This window comes from Anolis sagrei, chromosome 4 (genome assembly GCF_037176765.1).
Source record: "Anolis sagrei isolate rAnoSag1 chromosome 4, rAnoSag1.mat, whole genome shotgun sequence".
Lineage (NCBI taxonomy): Eukaryota > Metazoa > Chordata > Lepidosauria > Squamata > Dactyloidae > Anolis > Anolis sagrei.
In genome coordinates this window covers 2739247-2763400 of record NC_090024.1, presented here as the reverse complement: position 1 = coordinate 2763400, position 24154 = coordinate 2739247, and the positions used below count along the sequence as shown (strand labels likewise).

At 46.2% G+C, this 24154-nt stretch overlaps 1 protein-coding gene across 2 annotated transcripts in view; it reads right to left on the bottom strand.

Moving 5' to 3' along the window:
- The window catches only part of HSF1 (heat shock transcription factor 1), an 83032-nt gene that overhangs the window by 42148 nt on the left and 16730 nt on the right, over positions 1-24154 (bottom strand). For both annotated transcript variants that reach the window (XM_060776026.2, XM_060776027.2), the window contains exons 2-4: positions 17852-17960; positions 16473-16609; positions 12756-12880 (exon numbers count right to left, since the gene is read on the bottom strand). In XM_060776026.2, coding sequence (XP_060632009.2) covers positions 12756-12880; positions 16473-16609; positions 17852-17960 — 371 coding nt within the window. The remainder of the gene's footprint in view (positions 1-12755; positions 12881-16472; positions 16610-17851; positions 17961-24154) is intronic.

The window sequence follows — 24154 nt, the reverse complement described above, 5'->3', positions numbered from 1 at the left end:
GCGACTAAAATGATCAAGGGTCTGGAGGACAAGCCCTATGAGGAGCGGCTTAGGGAACTGGGCATGTTTAGCCTGAAGAAGAGAAGGCTGAGAGGAGATGTGATAGCCATGTATAAATATGTGAGAGGAAGCCACAGGGAGGAGGGAGCAAGCTTGTTTTCTGCTTCGTTGGAGACTAGGACGCGGAACAATGGCTTCAAACTACAAGAGAGGAGATTCCACCTGAACATTAGGAAGAACTTCCTGACTGTGAGAGCCGTTCAGCAGTGGAACTCTCTGCCCCGGAGTGTGGTGGAGGCTCCTTCTTTGGAAGCTTTTAAGCAGAGGCTGGATGGCCATCTGTCAGGGGTGATTTGAATGCAATATTCCTGCTTCTTGGCAGAATGGGGTTGGACTGGATTATAGCCCATGAGGTCTCTTCCAACTCTTTGATTCTATGATTCTATGATTCTAGCAGTCACCAGCCAATCCCTCTCCAATGCCAGAAATACAGCTTAATAGTGTAATATTAGAAAATGTTGGCCATTTCCGCTACCTTGGCAGCCAACTCTCCACAAAAGTCAACATTGCCACTGAAATACAACACCGCCTGAGCTCTGCAAGTGCAGCATTCTTCTGAATGAAGAGACAGTGTTTAAGGGCCAGGGCATCCATAGGGAGACCAAGGCGCTTGTTTATATTCCCCTCCCAGCCCTGCTATATGCCTGCGAATCGTGGACTGTCTACAGACATCATACACAACTCCTGAGGATGCTTGCCATAGATGCAGGCGAAACGTCAGGAGAGAATGCCTCTAGACCATGGCCATATAGCCCGAAAAAACCTACAACAACTCAGTGATTCCGGCCATGAAAGCCTTCGACAATAAAATGATAGTTATGAAGTAGCAATGAAACTAATTTTATGGTTGGGGGTCACCATAACACGAGGAAGCGGGTTAAGGGACCGTGGCATTAGGAAGGATGAGAACCACTGCTCTGGAGGCTCAATGGTCACCTGTTGGGAGGGCTTCGATTGTGCCTTGGGTTGGACTGGATGGCTCTTAGGGTCTCTTCCAATGCTACGATTCTGTCTTATGGCAAGACCCCCTTTGCATGCTGTTGGGTTTTGCTCTTTGAAGGAGGCCCATTCCGCCCTCCTCCCTACACGTTATGGAAACCTATACTCCGAGCGGAAAGATGGCTCGGAAGCCCAAGAACAAAGTGGGGAGGGGGCTCCACTAACGAGGCATTTCCGAGGAGGGGAGGGCTCCCCACAATGTGCCCCCCTCCCCACCACCTCGCTGGCTCCGTTATTCCGAGCTCAGCTTTTCTCGGCCCTGTTACTGACAGACGCAATCTTTCCAGCAAATGTTCCGAGGCAAAATATCCCTCTGGTGAGTGTCAAAAGGATAATATATATTGTTGCTTTTGGAACGGCGGAACCATAAAGAGAGCAACACGGGTCAGAATTATTATTTGGTATGATTTTGCAAGGTGGGGGTGGGGGGGGTGAAGAGGAGGGGGAGAGGCGCCGCAGAAGGTAAACCGATTCCGGCGAAGAGGAGACGAAGGGGAAGGAGGAGGACAAAGTGCTGCTGCTACCGCCGGCACAAAGCCAGGGCCGGTGGGTGTCTGCGCCGGTTTATATTTACCAGGAGAAACCTAAAACCTCGGCGGCCTTCTGTGGGCAACGGGGGCCTTGTAAAAACAGAAGAGCCTTGGAAGCGCAGTCTGGCCGGGAGGAGGGGTGGTGGAGGGTCCTCGGGGGCCGAGCACAGCTCAAGGGGAGCCCCAAAGGGTTGGAAAGATGAACACAGGTGCAGGCACCCCAAGTGCTCCCCCTCCGCCTATGGCAGCGTTTCTCAACCTGGGGGTCGGGAGCCCTGGAGGGGTCGCGAGGGGGTATCAGAGGGGTCACCAATGACCATCAGAAAACACAGTTATTTTCTGTTAGTCATGGGGATTCTGTGTGGAAAGTTTGGTCCAATTCTATCATTGATGGGGTTCAGAATGCTCTTTGATTGTATGTGAACTATAAATCCCAACGACTACAACTCCCAACTGTCAAGGTCTATTTTCCCCAAACTCCACCAGTGTTTGCATTTGGGCATATAGAGTGTTTGTGTCAAGTTTGGTTCAGATCCAACATTGTTTGAGTCCACAGTGCTCTTGGGATGTCGGTGAACTACAACTCCCAAACTCAAGGTCAATGCCCACCAAACCCTTCTAGTGTTTTCTGTTGGTCATGCGAGTCCTGTATGCCACGTTTGGTTCAATTCTGTTCTTGGTGGAGTTCAGAATGCTCTTTGATTGTAGGTGAACTATAAATCCCAGCAACTACAACTCTCAAATGACAATCAATCACCCCTCTCCCAACCCCACCAGTATTAAATTTGGGCATATTGGACATTTGTGCCAAATTTGGCCCAGTGAATGAAAATACATCCTGCATATAAGACATTTACATTATGATTCATAACAGGAGCAAAATTACAGTTATGAAGTCACAACGAAAACAATGTTATAGTTGGGGGTCACCACAACATGAGGAACTGTATCAAGGGGTCACGATATTAGGAAGATTGAGAAACACTGGCCTATGGCAATCTGTTTGGAATCAAGTGAGCGGATGCTCTGCAGACCAGGCAGGCCGAGAAGAGCAGAGGTGACCCAAGGTGGACCCCCTTTCTTCTGCTTGGAGAAGGTCTGCAAGGATCAGCAGAAGCATAGAATCTTAGAGGAGGACACCACCAAAGTCCTCGCAGCAGGTGGCCATCCAAGGTAGAAGATGACCATGTTGGACAATTCTGACAGCCAGGAAGTTCAGTGTATTGCTGAAGGCTTTCACATCCACCATCACTGGAATGTTGTGTGGTTTTCGGGTTCTATGGCTGTGTTCTAGCAGCATTTTCTCCTGATTCACACCTAGCTCCAGCAGACAAGAGTCCTTTGTCTCACCCTGGTCATTCCACAGATATATAAACCCTTTTTCCTAGTTCCAACAGACCTCACTACCTCTGAGGATGCTTGCCACAGATGCAGGCGAAACGTCAGGAGAGAATGCCTCTAGACCAGGGGTCCACAAACTTTTTAAACAGAGGGCCAGGCCACAGTCCCTCAAGCTGTTGGAGGGCCGGATTATAATTTGAAAAAAAACATGAATTAATTCCTATACACACTGCACATATCTTATTTGTAATGCAAAAGACACTTAAAAACAATACAATAATTAAAATGAAGAACAATTCTAACAAATATAAACTTATTAGTATTTCAATGGGAAGTGTGGGCCTGCTTTTGGCTGATGAGATAGGATTGTTGTTGTTGTGTGCTTTCAAGTCGTTTCAGACTTAGGTTGACCCTGAGCGAGGGCCGGGTAAATGACCTTGGAGGGCCATATCCGGCCCCCGGGCCTTAGTTTGAGGACCCCTGCTCTAGACCATGGCCATATAGCCCGAAAAAACCTACAACAACCCATTTTCTCCTGATGTTTCACCTGCACCTGTGGTTGGATCTTCAGGTCTTTCTAATGTTCAGGTGGAGTCTCTTTCCCTACAATTTGAATGCATGGCTCCATTGTGATTTGTCTCCAGAGCATCAGAAAACAAACTTAGCCCCTTTCCCTGAAGAGAGTTATTGACAAGCTGGAATGTGTCCAGAAGAGGGCAACTATAAGGATCAAGGGTCTGGAGAACAAGCCCCATGAGGAGCGGCTTAAAGAGCTGGGCATGTTTAGCCTGAAGAAGAGAAGGCTGAGAGAAGACATGATAGCCATGAATAAATATGTGAGAGGAAGTCATAGGGAGGAGGGAGTGAACTTGTTTTCTGCTTCCCTGGAGACTAGGACGCAATGGAACAATGGCTTCAAACTACAAGAGAGGAGATTCCATCTGAACATGAGGAAGAACTTCCTGACGGTGAGAGCCATTCAGCAGTGGAACTCTCTGCCCCGGAGTGTGGTGGAGGCACCTTCTTTGGAAGCTTTTAAACAGAGGCTGGATGGCCATCTGTCAGGGGTGCTTTGAATGCAATTTTTCTGCTTCCTGGCAGAATGGGGTTGGACTGGATGATGGCCCATGAGGTCTCTTCCAACTCTAGGATTCTATGGTTCTCCTCAATGAGACATCTTATCAAATATTTAAACCTGGATCTCATGCCTTCTTTCCTTCAAGCTAAACACCCCCAGCTTCCTAAGGCTTTCTTCCCAGGGCTTGGCTTCCAAACCATTGATCATTTTGGTCACTCTCCTCTAGCTTCTCAATATTCTTCTTGGACTGTTTTGCCCAGAAATTGACACAGGGTTTTTTTTATTAATACAGATGAGGTCTGGTCAAAGCAGAAGAGAACGGGACTATGGCTTCTCTCAATCTCGACACTAGACTCTTATTGATGCTAGGCTCCTATTGGCTTTTTGAGCTGCTCTGTCACAGTGTTGGATCATGTCCTTCTAATCATAATTCACAAGCTGTGGATGAGTCCCTTTTCAAAAATATTAAAAATTAACGAGCTATTTTTAATTGCAAAAAATGTGAGTCAAGAACTGAAAGGGTTAAATGGATGCAGTAACTCAGCAAAAACTGCAGTTCTACATAAGCAGGTGTACCTCTAGCTTAGTAGCTGTCAGTCTGAGGTAAACCTCAGTGGGAGAAAAATCTCAGTCTGTGAGGCAGACCTTAGTCTGTGAGAAGGCCTAGTGATGGAAGCCTCGGGTTGAAGGGCATTGTGTGTGAAGCTCCAACGTGTAGGCTGCTGTGTGTCAAAAGCTCCTGTACAAGTTCGGTGTGAGAAGAGGCTCTGTGAGAGTGAAGCTCTTTATCTGCATAAGAAGCCCAGCGTGGAAGCAAAGAAGGAAGTAAAAAGAACTTTATTTGGGTTGTGGAAACCTAATTCTTGTAAATAGTGCAATCATATTATTTTGCTATTTAAAAAAAGCCTCCTTTTTCTTAGGTGATCCCTCGTTGACTGAGTAGGATTGTCTTCCAAGATCAGTGTACTGGCAGTGGGTACATAGGTGACTGTGGAGCCCTATTTTTGACCTGCATGTTCTCCCTTACGCAGGGAAGGCATTGCTTTCCAGGTGGAAGATGGTGGTCCCGGCCTGGGTTGACATGCCTTCCTCTTGGCACATTTCTCTCTTTCGCCCTCCATTCGTGACAGCACTGCTGGTCACAGCTGACCTCCATCTAGAGTGCTCAAGGACCAGGGCTTCCCAGTTTTCAGTGTGTATGCCAGAGTTTTTAAGGTTGACTTTGAGCCCATCTTTCAATCTCTTTTCCTGTCCTCCAACATGACATTTCCCGTTCTTGAGTTTGGAGTGGAGTAACTGCTTTGGGAGACGGTGGTCAGGCATGTGGACAATGTGGCCGGTCCAGCGGAGTTGATGGCGGAGGACCATCGTTTCAATGCTGGTGGTCTTTGCTTCTTCTTCCAGCATGCTGACATTTGTCCACTTGTCTCCCCAAGAGATTTGCAGGATTTTTCAGAGGCAACGCTGATGGAATCATTCTAGGAGTTGCATGTGACGTCTGTAGACAGTCCACGTTTCACAGGTGTATAGCAGGGTTGGGAGGACGATAGCTTTATAAAGAAGCACCTTGGTATGCCTACAGATGTCCCGGTCCTCAAACACTCTCTGCTTCATTCAGAAAAATGCTGCACTCACAGATATCCGTCGGTGTTGTATTTCAGTCTCAATGTTGACATCTGTAGACAGTCCATGTTTTGCAGGCGTATAGCAGGGTTGGGAGGATGATAACTTTATAAACAAGCTCCTTGGTATCCCTACGAATGTCCCGGTCCTCAAACACTCTCTGCTTCATTCGGAAAAATGCTGCTCTCGCAGAGATCAGGCGGTGTTGTATTTCAGTCTCAATGTTGACGTCTGTAGACAGTCCATGTTTCGCAGGCGTATAGCAGGGTTGGGAGGATGATAACTTTATAAACAAGCACCTTGGTATCCCTACGGATGTCCTGGTCCTCAAACACTCTCTGCCTCATTCGGAAAAATGCTGCACTCGCAGAAATCAGGCAGTGTTGTATTTCAGTCTCAGTGTTGACGTCTGTAGACTGTCCATGTTTTGCAGGCGTATAGCAGGATTCTGAGGATCATAGCTTTATAAACAAGTACCTTGGTATCCCTACAGATGTCCTGGCCTTCAAACATTCTATGCTTTATTCAGAAAAATGCTGCACTCGCAGAGCTCAGACAGTGTTGGAAGAAGAGACATTGGTCTGTGTGTTTTTGTTCATCACTTTCGGCTCCTGGTGCTGGGTCACGCTGCTGCTGCTGAGTTACTCTGCTGTGCATTTATGAGGATGGTCTTTTGTTAATAAGCCCACTTGCCCAACGTCCCTTCCCCCCTTGCATTCAATAATCGTATGGCCGATCGTCTTGGAAATGGAAGGAGCACCGCTTGGGCTCACAGAGAGAGCCGCAGACACTCGTCTGCTCCGCAAAAAGTGACCTGTCCCCAGTCACAATCCAATTCCACCATTTGATAGAAAATTATCTCAGCTAGGTAAAGAATGGATGGATGGCATCCTTGAAGTGACTGGACTGACCTTGAAGGAGCTGGGGGTGGTGACGGCCGACAGGGAGCTCTGGCGTGGGCTGGTCCATGAGGTCACAAAGAGTCGGAGACGACTGAACGAATGAACAACAACAACAGGTAAAGAATGACAATTGCCCCTTGCATTGCCAGGTCCCACTCCTTTGTGCCTCAGCCATTGCCGTGACCGTGTCACTTGGGTCCCAGGTAGGACAGCGTTGAAAGGAGCCCCACTATCTGACCCATCTGATTCTTCTTTCTACAAGGAGAACGTGCGCTACCACTGAAAGGTGTTCTGGCTTGTTTTCCTGCAATTAGAGAACACTCACTGTTCCAGATTCCTGCAAACAGAAGACAGAAAACAGAGCTGGAAGAGTTCACATTCAAAGCAACCTGAGGAATGCACATCCCAAGGGCTTCGTTTTAGTATCCCCAAGAAAGGGCCTTGTCTTGAAGCTGTGAGACGCTTTATTGACTCTGGTGCAGTGGTTCTCAACCTGGGGGTCAGGACCCCTGCAGGGGTCGCCAGGGAGTGTCAGAGGGGTCACCAAAGACCATCAGAAAACACAGTATTTTCTGTTGGTCATGGGGGTTCTATGTGGGAAGTTTGGCCCAATTTGATTGTTGGTGGGGTTCAGAATGCTCTCTGATTGTAGGTGAACTATAAGTCCCAGCAACTACAACTCCAAAATGTCAAGATCTATTTTCCCCCAAACTCCACCAGTGTTCCCATTTGGGCATATTGAGTATTTGTGCCAAGCTTGGTCCAGATCCATCATTGTTTGAGTCCACAGTGCTCTCTGGATGTAGGTGAACTACAACTCCAAACTCAAGGTCAATGCCCACCAAACCCTTCCAGTATTTTCTGTTGGCTTCTTTGTGTGCCAAGTTTGGCCCAACTGAATTGTTGGTCGGGTTAAGAATGCTCTTTGATTGTAGGTGAACTATAAATCCCAAATGACAAAATCAATACCCCCCCCCCCCCCCCCCGCCCAAACCAACCTCACCACTATTGAAATTTGGGCATATCAGGTATTTGTGCCAAATTTGGTCCAGTGAATGAAAATACATCGTGCTTATCAGATAATTAATTACATTATGATTCATAACAGGAGCAAAATTACAGTTATGAAGTAGCAAAATAATGTTATGATTGTGGGGCCACCACAACATGAGGAACTGTATTAAGGGGTCGTGGCATTAGGAAGGTTGAGAAACATTGCTCTGGTGCAACCCTTGGAATGTGCAGGCCTGGGCAGTCCTTGCAAGGCTTCCCTGGGGTCGACTACAGCCTTCTTGACCCCGTCTGGCCGCAACCCCAGAGGCAGGAGAGTCGTGGCTTGTTCCTCGTGCTTCTAGCAAGTCCCAGGAAACATTTCAGGGTCTGAGTGGGCAATATTGGCCTTCAGGATGAGGGGGTCTTGTGACGAAAGAGCTAGCAACAGCCTTTCACAAGGAAGCTCTCAGGTTGGAAGCCACGACTCTCCCCGACTCTCTTCCGAAAGGAAGCTCCTGGCTCACAGATTCCATTTTTAGGAGGAGCTGGGGATCCAAAACAAATGAAAACACAGGAAGGGGAAGCGGAGGCCACAGGAAGGTGGAGCCCTCCAAGGTGCAGCAGAGGAAGGTTTTCCAAAGCAAAGGCCTGCCAAAGCCCACCTGCTCTCGCAACAGCCGCCTCCGCTTGGCTCCGGAACAATCCGCCGGCTGTTCCCACCATCAAGGAGCCTGCGATGCTCATTTCAGCAGGTTGTCAGGCTGCCCTCCGTTTGGGAGACAATGCCGCGCTCTCTTTTCTCCAGCAAGGCCGTGATCACCGCCAAAGCCCAGCACTCTAACTCACGGGGGCCCCTTGTATCATAACAACTTCACCATTCCCTGCTAACATTTTCCTCCTTCCGTTGTGTATTTGATTGACGGTTCCTTTGACAGATGGTCCTTAACTATGGCCTTAAATCAAGTTCCTGTATTTGATTACTGCACTTTAAGTCACCAATTGGCTGAGAAAGGCGGTATACAAATACAGTAAATAAATAAATAAGTTAAAATGATCCTATTATAATTACGGCGATATGTTCTATCTACCTTTTGACCAGCCTATCCTCTAACTTGTTCGTACACCAGCGCTCATCGCAAGTGCTGAACCTGACTCAGCACATAGAAGATGGCTTTGAAAGGCACCAGATCACAGGAGTGGTCTTCATAGACCTGCCAGTGGCTTATGAAACTGTGAACCACCGCCTCCTCCTGAGAAAAATGTATAATATCACAAAGGATTACGATCTCACCACCTCATAGGAAATCTGCTACAAAACAGGAGCTTTTTTGTTGAGTTCCAGATCCAGAGAAGCAGATGGCAGAAACAGAAGAACGGCCTGCCTCAGGGGAGCGTGCTTGCTCCATCCATGTTCAGCATCTACACAAATGACCAGCCATTGCCAGAAGGGACAGAGAGTTTCATCTATGCTGATGATCGTGCCATCACCGCTCAAACAGGGAGCTTTGAGATGGTTGAACAGAAGCTCTCCGAAGCTCTAGGTGCTCTGACTGCCTATTACAGGGAAAACCAGCTGATCCCTAATCTATCTAAAACACAGACATGTGCTTTTCACCTTAAGAACAGACAAGCATCCCGAGCTCTGAGGATTACCTGGGAAGGAATCCCACTGGAGCATTGCAGTGCACTCAAATCCCTGGGAGTCACTCTGGACCGTGCTCTGACCTATAAGAAGCACTGCTTGACTATCAAGCAAAAAGTGGGTGCTAGAAACAATATCATACGAAAGCTGACTGGCACAACCTGGGGATCACAACCAGACACAGTGAAGACATCTGCCCTTGCACTATGCTACTCTGCTCCCTCTTGTTAGCAAACCTCGCACTGCAGCGAACTTTGAATTGTAAGCGATCCTCCCTATCTAGATCTTCAGAGTTCTCAAGGTCGGATAGCTTGTTAGGCGCCTGAGAATTGTCAGACTGGGAGTCATCCTCTTCCATCTGCACCTGGCTAGTTTCACTAACTTCAGAAACATCATTTGAAACATTCCTTGCCATGGGAAACCAAAACTCCTCATTTTCTTCAGAAACAACAGGAACATCTTCATGAATCTGAATCCCACCATCTTCTGCCTGAGGCTCCAGCTGAGCCACAACATGCAAGTACTACTTGACAGAACTAATTTCCTACTTGACAGAACTAAGTACTCCTCATTGAGGACTTGAGACTTGAGCAGTGTGGGGTTGAATTCCAACAATTACTAGTGATCTGAAGGAGAAGAAGAGTAAGAACTTTATTTTTCTATCCCGCCTCCATCTCCTTGAAGGGACTCGGGGCGACTTACATGAGGCCAAGCCCAAAATAACATATAATTAAAACAAGGCAAAAAAAAAATTAAAACCACGTATAACCAACATCATGAACAAAATAAAACATTGTAAACAACAACCAGAAATATTTCAAGTCTCATTTTGGGGAGGGCTGGTTATTTATTTATCGTGTCAGGGGCAACCAGACAATTGTATTACATTTCTAACAGAACAAAACAAACAAACAGACACAAAACAAAATTTGCAAGCTTGGTAGTAGATTAAATGTCCTTTGACCAGTATCTGGCCACTTAGAGTGCCTCTGGTGTTGCCGCAAGGAGGTCCTCCATCGTGCATGTGGCAGGGCTCAGGGTGCATTGCAGCAGGTGGTCAGTGGTTTGCTCTTCTCCACACTATGGGCTGCTACTTCCCGGCGGATGTCAGGTGGTGCAATACCGGCTAAACAGAGTAATTTCTCCAGTGGTGTAGGGCGCAGACACCCCGTGATAATGTGGCATGTCTCATTAAGAGCCACACCTACTGTTTTAGCGTGGTGAGATGTGTTCCACACTGGGCATGTGTGGAACAGTATAATAAGTTTATACAAGTATACGCTGAATTCTATTATTTTCTATTTTCTGTATAAGTGAGATATTTGCTGAGCTTACTAATTCAGGGACCCATTCATATTGTAAGAATGGAAGAGCCCAAGAAACAAAGTCTGAGGCAATCATGTTCTGGCTCTTTCATCTCCCTTGTTTGCAGCACACCGAAACCATACTCTATGCCAAGAAAAGCAAGATTCGGAAAAGAAACCGTGCACCTAATTTATGGTCTGTGTTTTCTGCCAACCAGTGAGGAGACACATATGGAATGCAATGCAAAAAGCTATAGTCTCCTGCCAAACATTATAGGATATTTTGCACAGATTTAGGAAAGTGAAGGAAAGTAGAAGGGAATGCCTGGGGCAAGCTTAAGGAGATCTCTTTGTTGTCATGTCTAGAAACTCCTGATATAAGTAAACCAGCAGGTCAAGCTTCTTGGGAGGGCAGTTTTGAGTTCATCCATCAGCTCTGCAGCACGACAGTGTGGACAGATGGAAGCTCTGCAGCCATGCGCTTGGCTCTGCAAAAAGAGCACCTCCCAAGGGAAGTCTCCTGCACAAGAATGCCAGCTTCCAAGCCCAAGAAGGGTGCCATTTGGCACTTATCTCGGTGGTTCAGCAACATCTGGCACTGGTCAGCAAAATGGCCAAAGCCACCCCACTCCCAAGCCAAGACTGGCTTTCTTGAGTCTAGTGGGTCATCATCCTCACATTCCATAGGCAAAGAGTAACACGGTTTATGGCTACTGCTGGCATCAGAACAGATGGGCCGGCATTGTTGGAAAGACCACCTCGGCCACAAAATGAGGAATCAGCAACTGTCTAAAGCGACTGACTAATCTTTCAGGAAGTGGGATCTGCAAGCTTTGGACTTCATGCTTCCTCTATGGAATGAGACACACCTGCAGAAGGCTTACAACAGCATAAATCAGGCATGGGCCAACTTTGGCCCTCTCGGTGTTTTGGACTTCAACTCCAACAATTCCTAACAGCCTACCGGCCCAGACATGAATCAAAGAACATGAAAGGCACTGCAAACTGATTCCACCAGAGAAGTCAGCCATAGCAGAGCACCTGGTGAATCAACCTGGACACAGAATATTATTTGAGAACACAGAAATGCTGGTCCACTCTGACAACCATCACCATCTCTTCAGACGACACAGAGAAGCTATTAAAATCCACAAGAAGCACGTGGACAATTTCAACAGAAAGGAGGAAATCATGAAAATGAACAAAATCTGGTTACAAGTATTAAAAAAAACCCTCCAAAATCAGAACAGTAAATAAAGAACAACACTCTGAAAACAGGGGAATTCCAGACAGGAAATAATCAGGGCCAGCTAACACCTCACAAACAGAGGATGCCTCCAGGCAACAGTTTGGTTCGCTCCTGACACGATAAATAAATAACCCTCACTGACTGACTTTTCAAACTTCATGGCTACTCAATGCTATTCAAGCTTTAAATACAACATTCACACTAACTTCAACAGACAAGGGCTCTTTCTTCCATTCTGGACATTCCATATATGTGTGTGTGTGTGTGTGTATTCATGTTTTAAGTCCCTTCCGCTGTGTTTTTATGAGTGATGGTCACTCGTTGGCCTGATAGGTGTATTGTTTCCAAATTTGGTGTCAATTCGTCCAGTGGTTTTTGAATTATGTCAACCCCACAAACGAACATTACATTTTTATTTATATAGACACACACACACATCCCACTTGCCTCACTTCCAACAGACCTCCAAAGATGCCAACCACAGATGTAGGTGAAACATCAGGAGAGAATGCTACTTTAACATGGCCATACAGCCTGAAAAACTCACAGCAACTCATCAATGGAGACAGTTTAAATGTATGCTGAGTCATGCTAGCTTACTGTTTTCATGCCACATTTGTTTCTGGGCTGCCCAGAGAACTCCTGCTTTGGAAAGAGTTATAAAGGATAGCCGAATAAATAAAAACAGAGGTGTTTTGTCCACCTTTAAGTGCTTCTCACCAGCCTGCCTCCTGCAAAGTGTCTTGCAAAGTTGCTTACTAACAAATGGGAATAAAGACCATGGAATATTTGAATTGCTTGACCTAGAAATGTATGGAACAGTTATCTTGAGATCCAACATCACCTGCTGTATAAACTCTTTGGTCTCCAATAAAGCTTGTGGCCTTTGAGAGTATTATTTCCTGCACTGGAATGCGCCTGCATTTGGCGTAGCCAGCAGGAGGTGCTGGAACACAGCGCAAGGCAGGCCGGCCCCCCTTTAGATACAAGGTCTCCCCCCTCCCACCTTACAGCCCAGACAGCCACATACTCACTGCTTCATTGCGATCAGCTTGGAGTCCATGCTCTCCTGCTTGCCCTTCATCACCTGGACATCCGTCAAGAGCTTGCTCACGTTGTCCTGGCGAACCTTGACGTCCTCACTCTTGATGCTGGACACCTAGGGAAAGGTGGAGAAGGTCATTCACCCTGATCCAAAGGAAAAGAGATATAGCCGGGCCTCATCGGCAAAGGGCAAAGTGGCTCTTCTCAGCCAGAATGGGAGCCAAGAGACGTGAAGATCCAGGCAGGCAGCACTCCCTGGCCAACGCACCAATGAGAAAGGGCAACACGGGCAAGATCCAGGCTGCCTGGTGTTGGAATTCAACTGCACACTGCCCAAGTCTCAAGTCCTCAATGAGGAGGAATTTAGGAAGCTTGGAATAGACAAAGGGTTTCCCATCCCCATGTCTTCTGAACGATAGCCTTTTTGAATCTGACTTCTGCCTTCTTACACTGTAGTATGGAGAGTATGTGCTGTGACATCTCTCTCTGCTTGTCTCTCGGCTCAATTCAAGGTGCTGGCATTGGCCTATAAAGCCCTAAACGGTTCCGGCCCAAGATACCTAACTGACCGCCTCTCGGCCTATGAGCCCATGAGGACTTTGCGATCTTCCGGGGAGGCCCTGCTCTCGATCCCGCCTGCGTCACAGGCACGGCTGGCGGCGACGAGGGATAGGGCCTTCTCGGTGGTAGCTCCTCGGCTGTCGAACACCCTTCCCGTAGACATCAGGCTAGCCCCCTCCCTGTTGATATTCCGCAGGAAGTTAAAGACCTGGTTGTTTGAGAAGGCATTTGAATAGTAGTGCAATAACGGGTAACTCGACCATAGGAATGGAACAACGAAAATGATATTGGATTGTGAACTTGACGATGAGACGACTCGGAATGGCTTGTAGTTATATTAATGTTTTTGATGGGATGTTTGTTTTGATAATGATGTACTGTGTATTTTTTTTGTATGTTGAATTTTTGCACCTGTTTTTCCATGTTGTACACCGCAATGAGTCGCCATTAGGCTGAAAATTGCGGTATATAAGCGAAGTAATAAATAAATTGTGTGTCAGGAGAGATGTAGTGACTGAGTTTTTCCCTCTCTGGAAACCTTAGAAGAGATTGATGTTAGAGTAGCTGCTGTTTATTTTCCGAGCCCAATTCAAGGTGCAGGTGCTTACCTACAAAGCCCTAACAGTTTGGGACCTGCCTACCTGCGTGACCGCTTCTCCGCTTATGAACCCACACGCTCTCTTCGTTCATCCGGAGAGGCCCTGCTCACGATCCCACCTGCATCACAGGTGCGGTTGGTGGGGATGAGGGACAGGGCCTTCTTTGTGGTGGCCCCCCGACTTTGGAACACCCTCCCCAAAGACACCAGACAAGCCCCTACGTTGGCAGTCTTTAGGAAGAATTTGAAGACCTGCAGGCGAAACGTCAGGAGAGAATGCCTCTAGACCATGGCCATACAGCCCGAAAAAACCTACAACAACCCAGTGATTCCGGCCATTAAAGCCTTCGACAATATATGTATTTTATGGCATCGCATTGTGCCGACTTTGTATGCTGAGTTGCCTTGGACTGATATGGGCGGGATAGAAATAATGTAAATAGATAAATAAATAAAATTGTTGCTGCACCCAATTCTCAAATGCTTGATCCCACAGCCAGCTTTTAAGTTTTTTACAAAAGGTCAGAAGGGAGGGGGCAGACCTGATTTCATTGGGGAGGGAGTTCCACAGCCGAGGAGCCACCACCGAGAAGGCTCTGTCTCTCGTTCCCACCAGTCACATTTGTGAGCAGGGCCTCTCCAGATGATCTTAACCTTTCTGATAGTTCATAGGGGAGATATGTTCGGACAGGTAAACTGGGTCGGGCCATTTAGGGCTTTACAGGCTAAAGCCAGCACATCCCTTTTCTTTCTCACTATTCCTGCCTTCTCAGGTCCTGCACTCCTGGATTCTCTAAGCAGCTTTCTACACAAGGCTGCGTATTGTATGCATCTGCCTTATTTGTGTGCAGAGACCAACATAGAATCACAGACCTGGAAGAGACCACATGGGCCATCCAAAAGATCTTGGCCTGCATCAAGAGGAGCCTAGTGTCTAGATCTAAGGAAGTAATGCTCCCCATGCTCTATTCCTCTTTGGTTAGACCACACCTGGAATATTGTGTCCAATTCTGGGCACCACAATTCAAGAGAGATATTGACAAGCTGGAATGTGTCCAGAGGAGGGCGACTAAAATGATCAAGGGTCTGGAGAACAAGCCCTATGAGGAGCGGCTTGGGGAGCTGGGCATGTTTAGCTTGAAGAAGAGAAGGCTGAGAGGAGACATGATGAGGGCCATGTATAAATATGTGAGAGGAAGCCACAGGGAGGAGGGAGCAAGCTTGTTTTCTGCTTCCTTGGAGACTAGGACGCGGAACAATGGCTTCAAACTACAAGAGAGGAGATTCCATCTGAACATGAGGAAGAACTTCCTGACTGTGAGAGCTGTTCAGCAGTGGAACTCTCTGCCCCGGAGTGTGGTGGAGGCTCCTTCTTTGGAAGCTTTTAAGCAGAGGCTGGATGGCCATCTGTCAGGGGTGCTTTGAATGCAATATTCCTGCTTCTTGGCAGAAGGGGGTTGGACTGGATGGCCCATGAGGTCTCTTCCAACTCTTTGATTCTATGATTCTAGGATTGTATGATTCTAGTCCAACCCCCTTCTGCCATGCAGGAAAAGCACAATCAAAGTACCCCTGACAGATGGCCATCCAGCCTCTGTTTAAAAGCCTCCAAAGAAGGAGCTTCCATCGTAAGTGTGCTGTGCAGAGAGACAGAGAAAAACAGAGGAAAGGCTGGTCACACAGATGGGCAAACGACCTGTACATAAGTTCTTCTTACTGGGTTTTTCATCTTGTTCAGAAATGACCTGGAATAAGGGCTGGGCACAGATTTGTGGATCACACACCAAAGTTTTAAGGTGACAAATACAGTGAAGAGCCCCAAAAAATCTCCCCAGTTTGTGATAATGGGTACCAAAACAGCAAATGCATTTCATTGCAGAAGGAATGGGATGAGCCACATGGAAATGGTAATTCCACTAAAAATAGGGTGTATATTGTTAGGGCAGGAATAGGAAAAGCTCCGTGTGGTTTCGACTTTCCCCACGGTTACAAGGAATTTTTCCTCTCCTTTGCAAACAGGGAATGGCTTGGGAGAAATGGCTTGGAGCATCCTTTGAAATACAAAGCATCCAAACACACGTGGGAGTCATAGTGAGCCTGAAACTGCAGAACTAGTGGGAAAGCGGGCTGATTACAGAAGCCACAAGGGCTGAAAACACACAGGCTTTCTCCTCAGGGTGTTTGGGGCCCCAAAATGGACGCTCAGCAAAACATGGCATGAGATGCAACAGGCTCCAAGTGTCAGTTTTGGCTCAGCCGGAGACTAAACGGAACCCAAGAGGTCTCAGTACCAAAAGAGGAACCGTCTCCTCTCCACCATAAACAGTACCCGCTCATCCTTCTGGCCTCAGGCACACAGACGTCTGGTTGCTTGTCACAGACAAGAGCAGTCGGGCAACCTGAACAGGTGCCAGCCAAGCCTGGAGCTGAAGGAACACACACTTCCCTTGCAGACGCTAACTGGTGGGAAGAGCACTCCTGCCTCCCCCACAATGAGCTGTTGGAAGGGTCTCTGGCTCTGTGCCAGACGCTGTCCAGGCAGACTCACGTTCGTGACCTTCCTCTTGATGTTCTCCAGGAGCTGCTCCTGGCCTCGCAGGAAGTAGGGGTGCTGGAATTCCGTGTCGTCCTTCTCTGGCTTCACCAGACCTCCCTGCTCAATGTGGATCACCTTCCGGAAGCCATCTGAAAGGTAAGGGAGAGGAGGCAGGTTGGCAACGGGACCAAGGGAATGCCTCAGGTGCAAAGCCAGCAATGAAAAGCTTGTGGGGTTCGGATGGACCTCCAAGGCTCCCACCCAGACCCAGAAACTAGCATTTGCTATCCTTGCACATGGTTTCATGTTGTGGTATTGGTGAGAGAGCTTTTCTATTCCACCCTTCTTCTCACCCCCCAGGGGACTCAGGGCGGATTACAGTGTACACATATATGGCAAACATTCAATGCCAATTTTTGACATACAAACATATGCAGACATAGACAGAGGCTATTTAACTTTTTTCTGGCCGCCAGGGGAGCTCTCGCTTCCAACGTCCATCTGCGACGCTGATGAAGCACTTCCGCATTCCCGCATGCTTCCCCGCTGGAATGCTTTGCTGCAGTCTTCTTTCTGGCCTCATAAATCAGTTAATTTAGCCTCCCCACACTTTAAGGTGGTACCTTATTTTCCTACTTGACAGATGCAACTGTCTTTCGGGTTGCAAAGGTCGACATCAGGCTACACACAATTGGTTGGAAACCCACTCCAACCGGGGCTGGCTTCGAACTCATGACCTTTTGATCAGAGTGATTTTAATGCAGCTGACACTCAGCCAGCTGCGCCACAATCCCGGTACTATTATACTTATCAATATTTAGTCTCATTATTGAGACAAATAACAACATTGAGGTTATGAAGCCACAGGGGATCTCTAAAAAGGATTATGCCAAGATATTTCACAAGAGGAATGTTATCTGGTGGGTCTGTGTGCCTCTGCATGGTTTCCAAACTAAGGAGAACCAATGACAGGGATTCCTTGGCAGCCGAAAGATCCCCAGGGTGTTTTGTTTTGTCTTATGTCTGTCATAACAGGCTGTGATTTTTATTTAATTTTAGTTAAGTTATAATTTGTGTTTATATGTTAGGTTGTTTAAATTTTGTCAGTATGGATGTATTGTTGTTGTATTTGGGCATTGAATGTAAATAAAGGTATTATTATTATTATTATTGACACAAAAGCATGGTATGTCACAGCAAACGAGATCTCTATGATGGATTATTATTATTATTATTATTATTATTATTATTATTATTATTATTCCTAAAGCTCTGTAAGTGGCAACCTATTTGTTGCCAAGCTTTCATTGTCCCATTTCCCATTCGTGTTCCAAAGAGAGACTTGAAGTGAGAAGGTACAGAGTTAGGGTCCCGGGGGAAAGTATACTCACACATGTTCAGCTGCCGTACGAAGCTGGCCATGTTGTTGTGTTTGAAGTACTTCGGAAGGACGTCCTTTGCAAACTGACCTTGGTCAAAAACATGGAAGCTATTTCCACTCTGCAAGAAAAACAGAAGAGACGGTCAGATAGATGGACCTGAAGTGACCGCTGCTGACCACAAGTGACTGAGTTGGTCTAATCTCCTGCAGACCACCGCCAGTTAGGACCTGAGGGCAGCTCATAAAGGCTCTGAGAACCGTGGGAGCATCTTCCCATCTATATAAATTAAAATGTAATGTTCATTTGTGGGATTAACATAACTCAAAAACCACTGGGCGAATTGACACCAAATTTGGACACAATGCACCTCTCAGGCCAACGAGTGACCATCACTCATAAAAACACTGAAAAACACAGTGGAAGAGGCTTTAAAATCCCAAAAATATTACAATGCATGCACAAAACCACATATATACACATATACACAAATATATACATACACAAAATACATATACACAGACTGGACCACAGCAACACATGGCAGGGGGAGGCGAGTCTGTCTGTCTATCTATCTATCTATCTATCTATCTATCTATCTATCGGAATGTCTTTGGGGCCACGTAGACCATGGGCTCCTCAGTCGCACTTGGTACGCCTTAAGAATACAACACTCTTTTGTAAAGAACCAGAGAAAACATCTCTGGGAGGTGTTAGCTGGCCCTGATTGCTTCCTGTCTGGAATTCAGCTAAAACCTTCCAACAAAGGATCCCCTCAGTCAGGAAACAGCCAGGGTTTGAAGCTGCAAGGTCATTCAATGCTAATCATGATATTATGGACAATTTACAATGCAACTGGACAATGATTTGAGATGGAGACGCTTTGATAATGCTTTAAAATCCTGTGTATGATTTTTATGTTTTATATCGCTGTTAGTATTTTAAAATATCTATGATTGTTTTAATTTGTTGTATCTGCACTGGTATTTATTATTTATTTATTTTCAGTATTTGTATACCGCTTTTCTCACCCCGAGGGGGACTCAAAGCGGTTTACACATAAGTAATGGCAAAATTCAATGCCAGCACAAACAATTACAATTATGCACTACAATTAGACATAAATCAAGTTAAAAACAATACATCCACAAGCAACAAAATAATCATTAAAACAATAAAACAGCCTCGTCCGTCGAATTGCCATCTATCTATCTATCTATCTATCTATCTATCTATCTATCTATCTATCAGGCTTGGGTAACAACGGAAAAAATTGTTTCTAAACTCGTTTCGTTTTTAGGGGTCCATCGCGTTTCGTTTTTTTAAAGAATTCCGAAATTTTCCTTTTAAAAATTTCGAATTTTATAAAATTTCATATAATTACGAATCGATTCGTTAATGGCGGACGCGATTGCGCAATATGCTAAAAAAAAAACACCTCCAAATGGGACAGGGGGAACTTCTGAAGCTTCCCTCTCCCTCTGTTGTTGACTGTTGGTGTGATAAAACACACAACAACTATAAAACTTGCACCAGACTTGCGAAAATAATTACGAAATAATTACGAAATAAATTGAAAAACTTGTTTCGAATCTAATTTACTCCTCACACTATTCCTGCATGGCTCAATATTGCATCGTAAGCTAATTTAAATACGAATTAATAACGAATTACGAAATTAACGAACGAAACCGCCCAAGCCTACTATCTATCTATCTATCTATCTATCTATTATTTATTTATTTATTTACTGTATTTGTATACCACCTTTCTCAGCCTATCGGCGACTCAAGGCAGTTTCCAACAAAACAGTATACATAATATCATAGTACAAATTAAACATTTAAAACAACGTGAAACACAACACGCAATAAAAACAACATCATTAGCGTCTCTTTATTGTCAAACATTGTCCAGTTCCATCGTCAAATCGTCAAATTTCCTATATCAGTTATCTATATCCGTTACTCTGTGTTTGTGTTTGTGGTATCAAATTGTTGCCTATGGTTAACCGCTCTGAGTCGCCCTTGGGCTGAGAGGGAAGGTATATAAATGTAGTAAATAAATGAATAATAAATAATTAAGCAGGCCAATGGCAACATTCACACCTGCCTCCAACAGACAAGAATTCTTTCTCCCATCCTGGACATTATTCCACAGGCATATAACCCCACTTGCCTAATTTCCAACAGATCCCACAATCTCTGAGGATGCCTGCCACAGATGCAGGCGAAACGCCAGGAGAGAATGCTTCTGGAACATGGCCAGACAGGCCGGAAAACTCACAGCAACCCAGATACGGCAAATATGTAATTTACTAACAAAAACTCCAGTAGCCTCATCCTCTTTTTTTTTTCTTTCCTTAAAAATCTATATAAATAAAAATGTAATGTTTGTTTGTGGGATTAACATAACTCAAAAACCATTGGACGAATTGACACCAAATTTGGCCACAAGACACCTACTAACCCAAGGAGTGACCATCATTAAAAAAAATGATTTTGTTATTTGGGAGTTGTAGTTGCTGGGATTTATAGTTCACCTACACTAAAGAGCATTCTGAACTCCACCAATGATGGAATTGAACCAAGTGTGGCACACAGAACTCCCTTGACAATACTGGAAGGGTTTGGTGGGCACTGACCTTGAGTTTGGGAGTTGTAGTTCACCTCCATCCAGAGAGCACTGTGGACTCAAACAATGATGTATCTCAGTGTTTCTCAACCTTCCTAATGCTGCGACCCCTTAATACAGTTTCTCATGTCATGGTGACCCCCAACCATAACCCTAACATTATGAATCATCATGTAAATAATGATCTTTAGGATGTATTTTCATTCACTGGAGCAAATTTGGCACAAATACCCGGTATACCCAAATTTGAATACTGGTGGGGTTGGCGGGGGGATTGATTTTGTCATTTGGAAGTTGTAGTTGCTGAGATTTCTAGTTAACATGTAAACAAAGAGCATTCTGAACCCCTCCAACAATGCAATTGAACCAAAGTTGGCACAGAGAACTTACATGACCAACAGAAAATACTGGAAGGGTTTGGTGGGCATTGAGTTTGGGAGTTGTAGTTCGCCTACATCCAGAGAGCACTGTGGGCTCAAACAATGATGGATCTGGACCAAACTTGGCACGGATACCCAATATGCCCAAATGTGAACACTGATGGGCTTTGGGGGAAATAGACTTTGACATTTGGGAGTTGTACTTGCTGGGATTTATAGTTAACCTACAATCAAGCAGCGTTCTGAACTGCACCAATGATAGAATTGGGCCAAACATCCCACACAAAACCCCCATGACCAACAGAAAATACTGTGTTTTCTGAAGGTCTTTGGCGACCCCTCTGACACCCCTTTGCGACCCACCCAGGGGTCCTGACCCCAGGTTGAGAAACACTGATGTATCTGGACCAAACATGGCACGAATATTCCATATGCCCAAACATGAACACAGATGGAGTTTGGGGGAAATAGATGTTGACATTTGTGAGTTGTAGTTGCTGTGATTTATAGTTCACCTACAATCAAAGAGCATTCCGAACCCTACCAATGATGGAATTGGGCCAAACGTCCCACACAGAACCACCATGTGGGCCACAGCAACACGTGGCAGGGGACGGCTAGTGCTCAATAAAAACTTATAGAAAACAACAACAACAACAACAACAACAGAACACTCCCACAAGGAAGACAAACTGAGCAGCAGCAGGAGGAGGAGGAGGAGGAGGAGGAGGAGGAGGAGGAGGAGGAGGAAGAGCTCTGCACCAAGACAGGAGAGCCCTTCAAGGCAGCAAGCAAGTGGGGCTGAAACGTCCTCCAAACCCTTAAGTGCTCCCCATGGAAGCACCCCCTAAGACGGCAGCCTCTGAACTTCAGCTGTACAAACAAGACCCGTGATTCTCAATTTCATGGCAGATTAAAAAGGCCACTGCACGCTGGCTCCAAGGCCAGGGCCTGACGGTTCCCAGAGCTGCCTGTCATCTCCTCGCTGCTCCAGGCGTCTGAAGAGAAGGAATGACAACGTTGAGAACAAAAACCCAGGTGGAAGGCCCTGAACAGAACAGCAGCCAGAACAGCAGCCAGAACAGAAAGCCCACAAACAGAAAGAGGAGGGCAAGGGCAACTTGCACATATTGCAGGCCTCCAGAAACTGATGCAAACAGCCACACTGCTTTTGGGAAAGGGGATGATGTCTATGTAGGAACATTTGGGATCTCTAACAGAGTAGTACAGCATATTATACAGCCCTATGAGGAGCGGCTTAAAGAGCTGGGCATGTTTAGCCTGCAGAAGAGAAGGCTGAGAGGAGACATGATGAAGGCTAGGGATCAAGATGGGAAAGGAAATCATCAGGAGGAGGGTGCAAGCTTGTCTTCGCTGCTCTGGAGACTAGGATGCAATGGAGCAATGGCTTCAAACTACAGAAAAGGAGATTCTTTTGAACAGAGGCTGGATGGTCATCTGTCAGGGGGGCTTTGAATGTGATTTCCCTGCTTTTTGGCAGAATGGGGTTGGACTGGATGGCCCACCAGGTCTCTTCCAACTCTAGGATTCTGATAAAGTGCTGTCTTTAGCCTAGGTAAAGGTAAAGGTAGTTCCCTGACGTTAAGTCCGGTCATGTATGACTCTGGGGTGTGGTGCTCATCTCCATTTCTAAGCCGAAGAGCCAGCGTTGTCCTTAGACACCTCCAAGGTCATGTGGCCGGCATGACTGCATGGAGCGCCCTTACCTTCCCGCCAGAGCGGTACCTATTGATCTACTCACATTTGCATGTTTTAGAACTGCTAGGTTGGCAGAAGCTAGGGCTGACAGCGGAAGCTCACGCCGCTCCCCGGAATCGAACCTGCGACCTTTCGATCAACAAGCTCAGCAGCTCAGTGCTTTAGCCCACTGCGCCACCGGGGGCTCCTGTCTTTAGCCTACAAAGCCTTAAACCAGTGTTTCTCAACATGGGGGTCGGGACCCCTGGGGGGGTCGCAAGGGGGTGTCAAAGGGGTCGCAAAAAACCATCAGAAAACACAGTATTTCCTGTTGGTCATGGAGGTTCTGTGTGGGAAGTCTGGCTCAATTCTATTGTTGGTGATGTTCACAGTGCTCTTTGATGGTAGGTTAACTATACATCCCAGCAACTACAGCTCCCAAACGTCAACGTCTATTTTCCCGAAACCCCACCAGTGTTCACATTTGGGCATATTGAGTATTCATGCCAAGTTTGGTCCAGATACATTATTGCTTGAATCCTCAGTGCTCTCTGGATGTTGGTGAACTACAAACTCCAGAACTCAAGTTCAATGCCCACCAAACTCAGTATTTTCTGTTGGTCATGGAAGTTCTGTGTGCCAAGTTTGATTCAATTCCATCATTGGTGGAGTCCAGATTGTAGGGTGGGTGCTAGAAACAAAAAGTGGGTGCTAGAAACAATATCATACGAAAGCTAACTGGCACAACCTGGGGATCACACCAGACACAGTGAAGACATCTGCCCTTGCGCTATGCTACTCTGCTGCTGAGTATGCATGCCCAGTGTGGAACACATCTCACCATGCTAAAACAGTGGATGTGGCTCTTAATGAGACATGCCACATTATCACAGGGTGTCTGCGCCCTACACCACTGGAGAAACTACACTGTTTAGCCGGTATTGCACCACCTGACATCCGCCGGGAAGGAGCAGCCAATAGTGAAAGGACCAAGGCAGAGACATCTCCAGGTCATCCCTTGTTTGGGTATCAGCCAGCACGTCAACGCCTTAAATCAAGAAATAGTTTTCTAAGATCTACAGAGACACTAGGTGGAACACCTCAGCAAGTGAGAGTCCAAAAGTGGCAGGCTCAAACCCAGCACCTCAATCAATGGCTGATACCAAATGAGAGACTCTCCCCTGGGCACACAGAAGACGGGGCGACTTGGAAGGCGCTGAACAGACTGCGCTCTGGCACCACGAGATGCAGAGCCAACCTCAAGAAATGGGGCCACAAAGTGGAATCCCCGACATGCGAGTGTGGAGAAGAGCAAACCACTGACCACCTGCTGCAATGCAACCTGAGCCCTGCCACATGCACGATGGAGGACCTTCTTGCAGCAACACCAGAAGCACTCCAAGTGGCCAAAGACTGGTCAAAGGACATTTAATCAACTACCAAACTCACAAATTTTGTATTTTGTCTGTTTGCTTTGTTCTGTTAGAAATGTAATATAATCGACTGGTTGCCCTGACACGATAAATAAATAAATAAATAAAGTCAGCACGTCAACAACTTAAATCAAGAAATAGTTTTCTAAGATCTACAGAGACACTCGCTG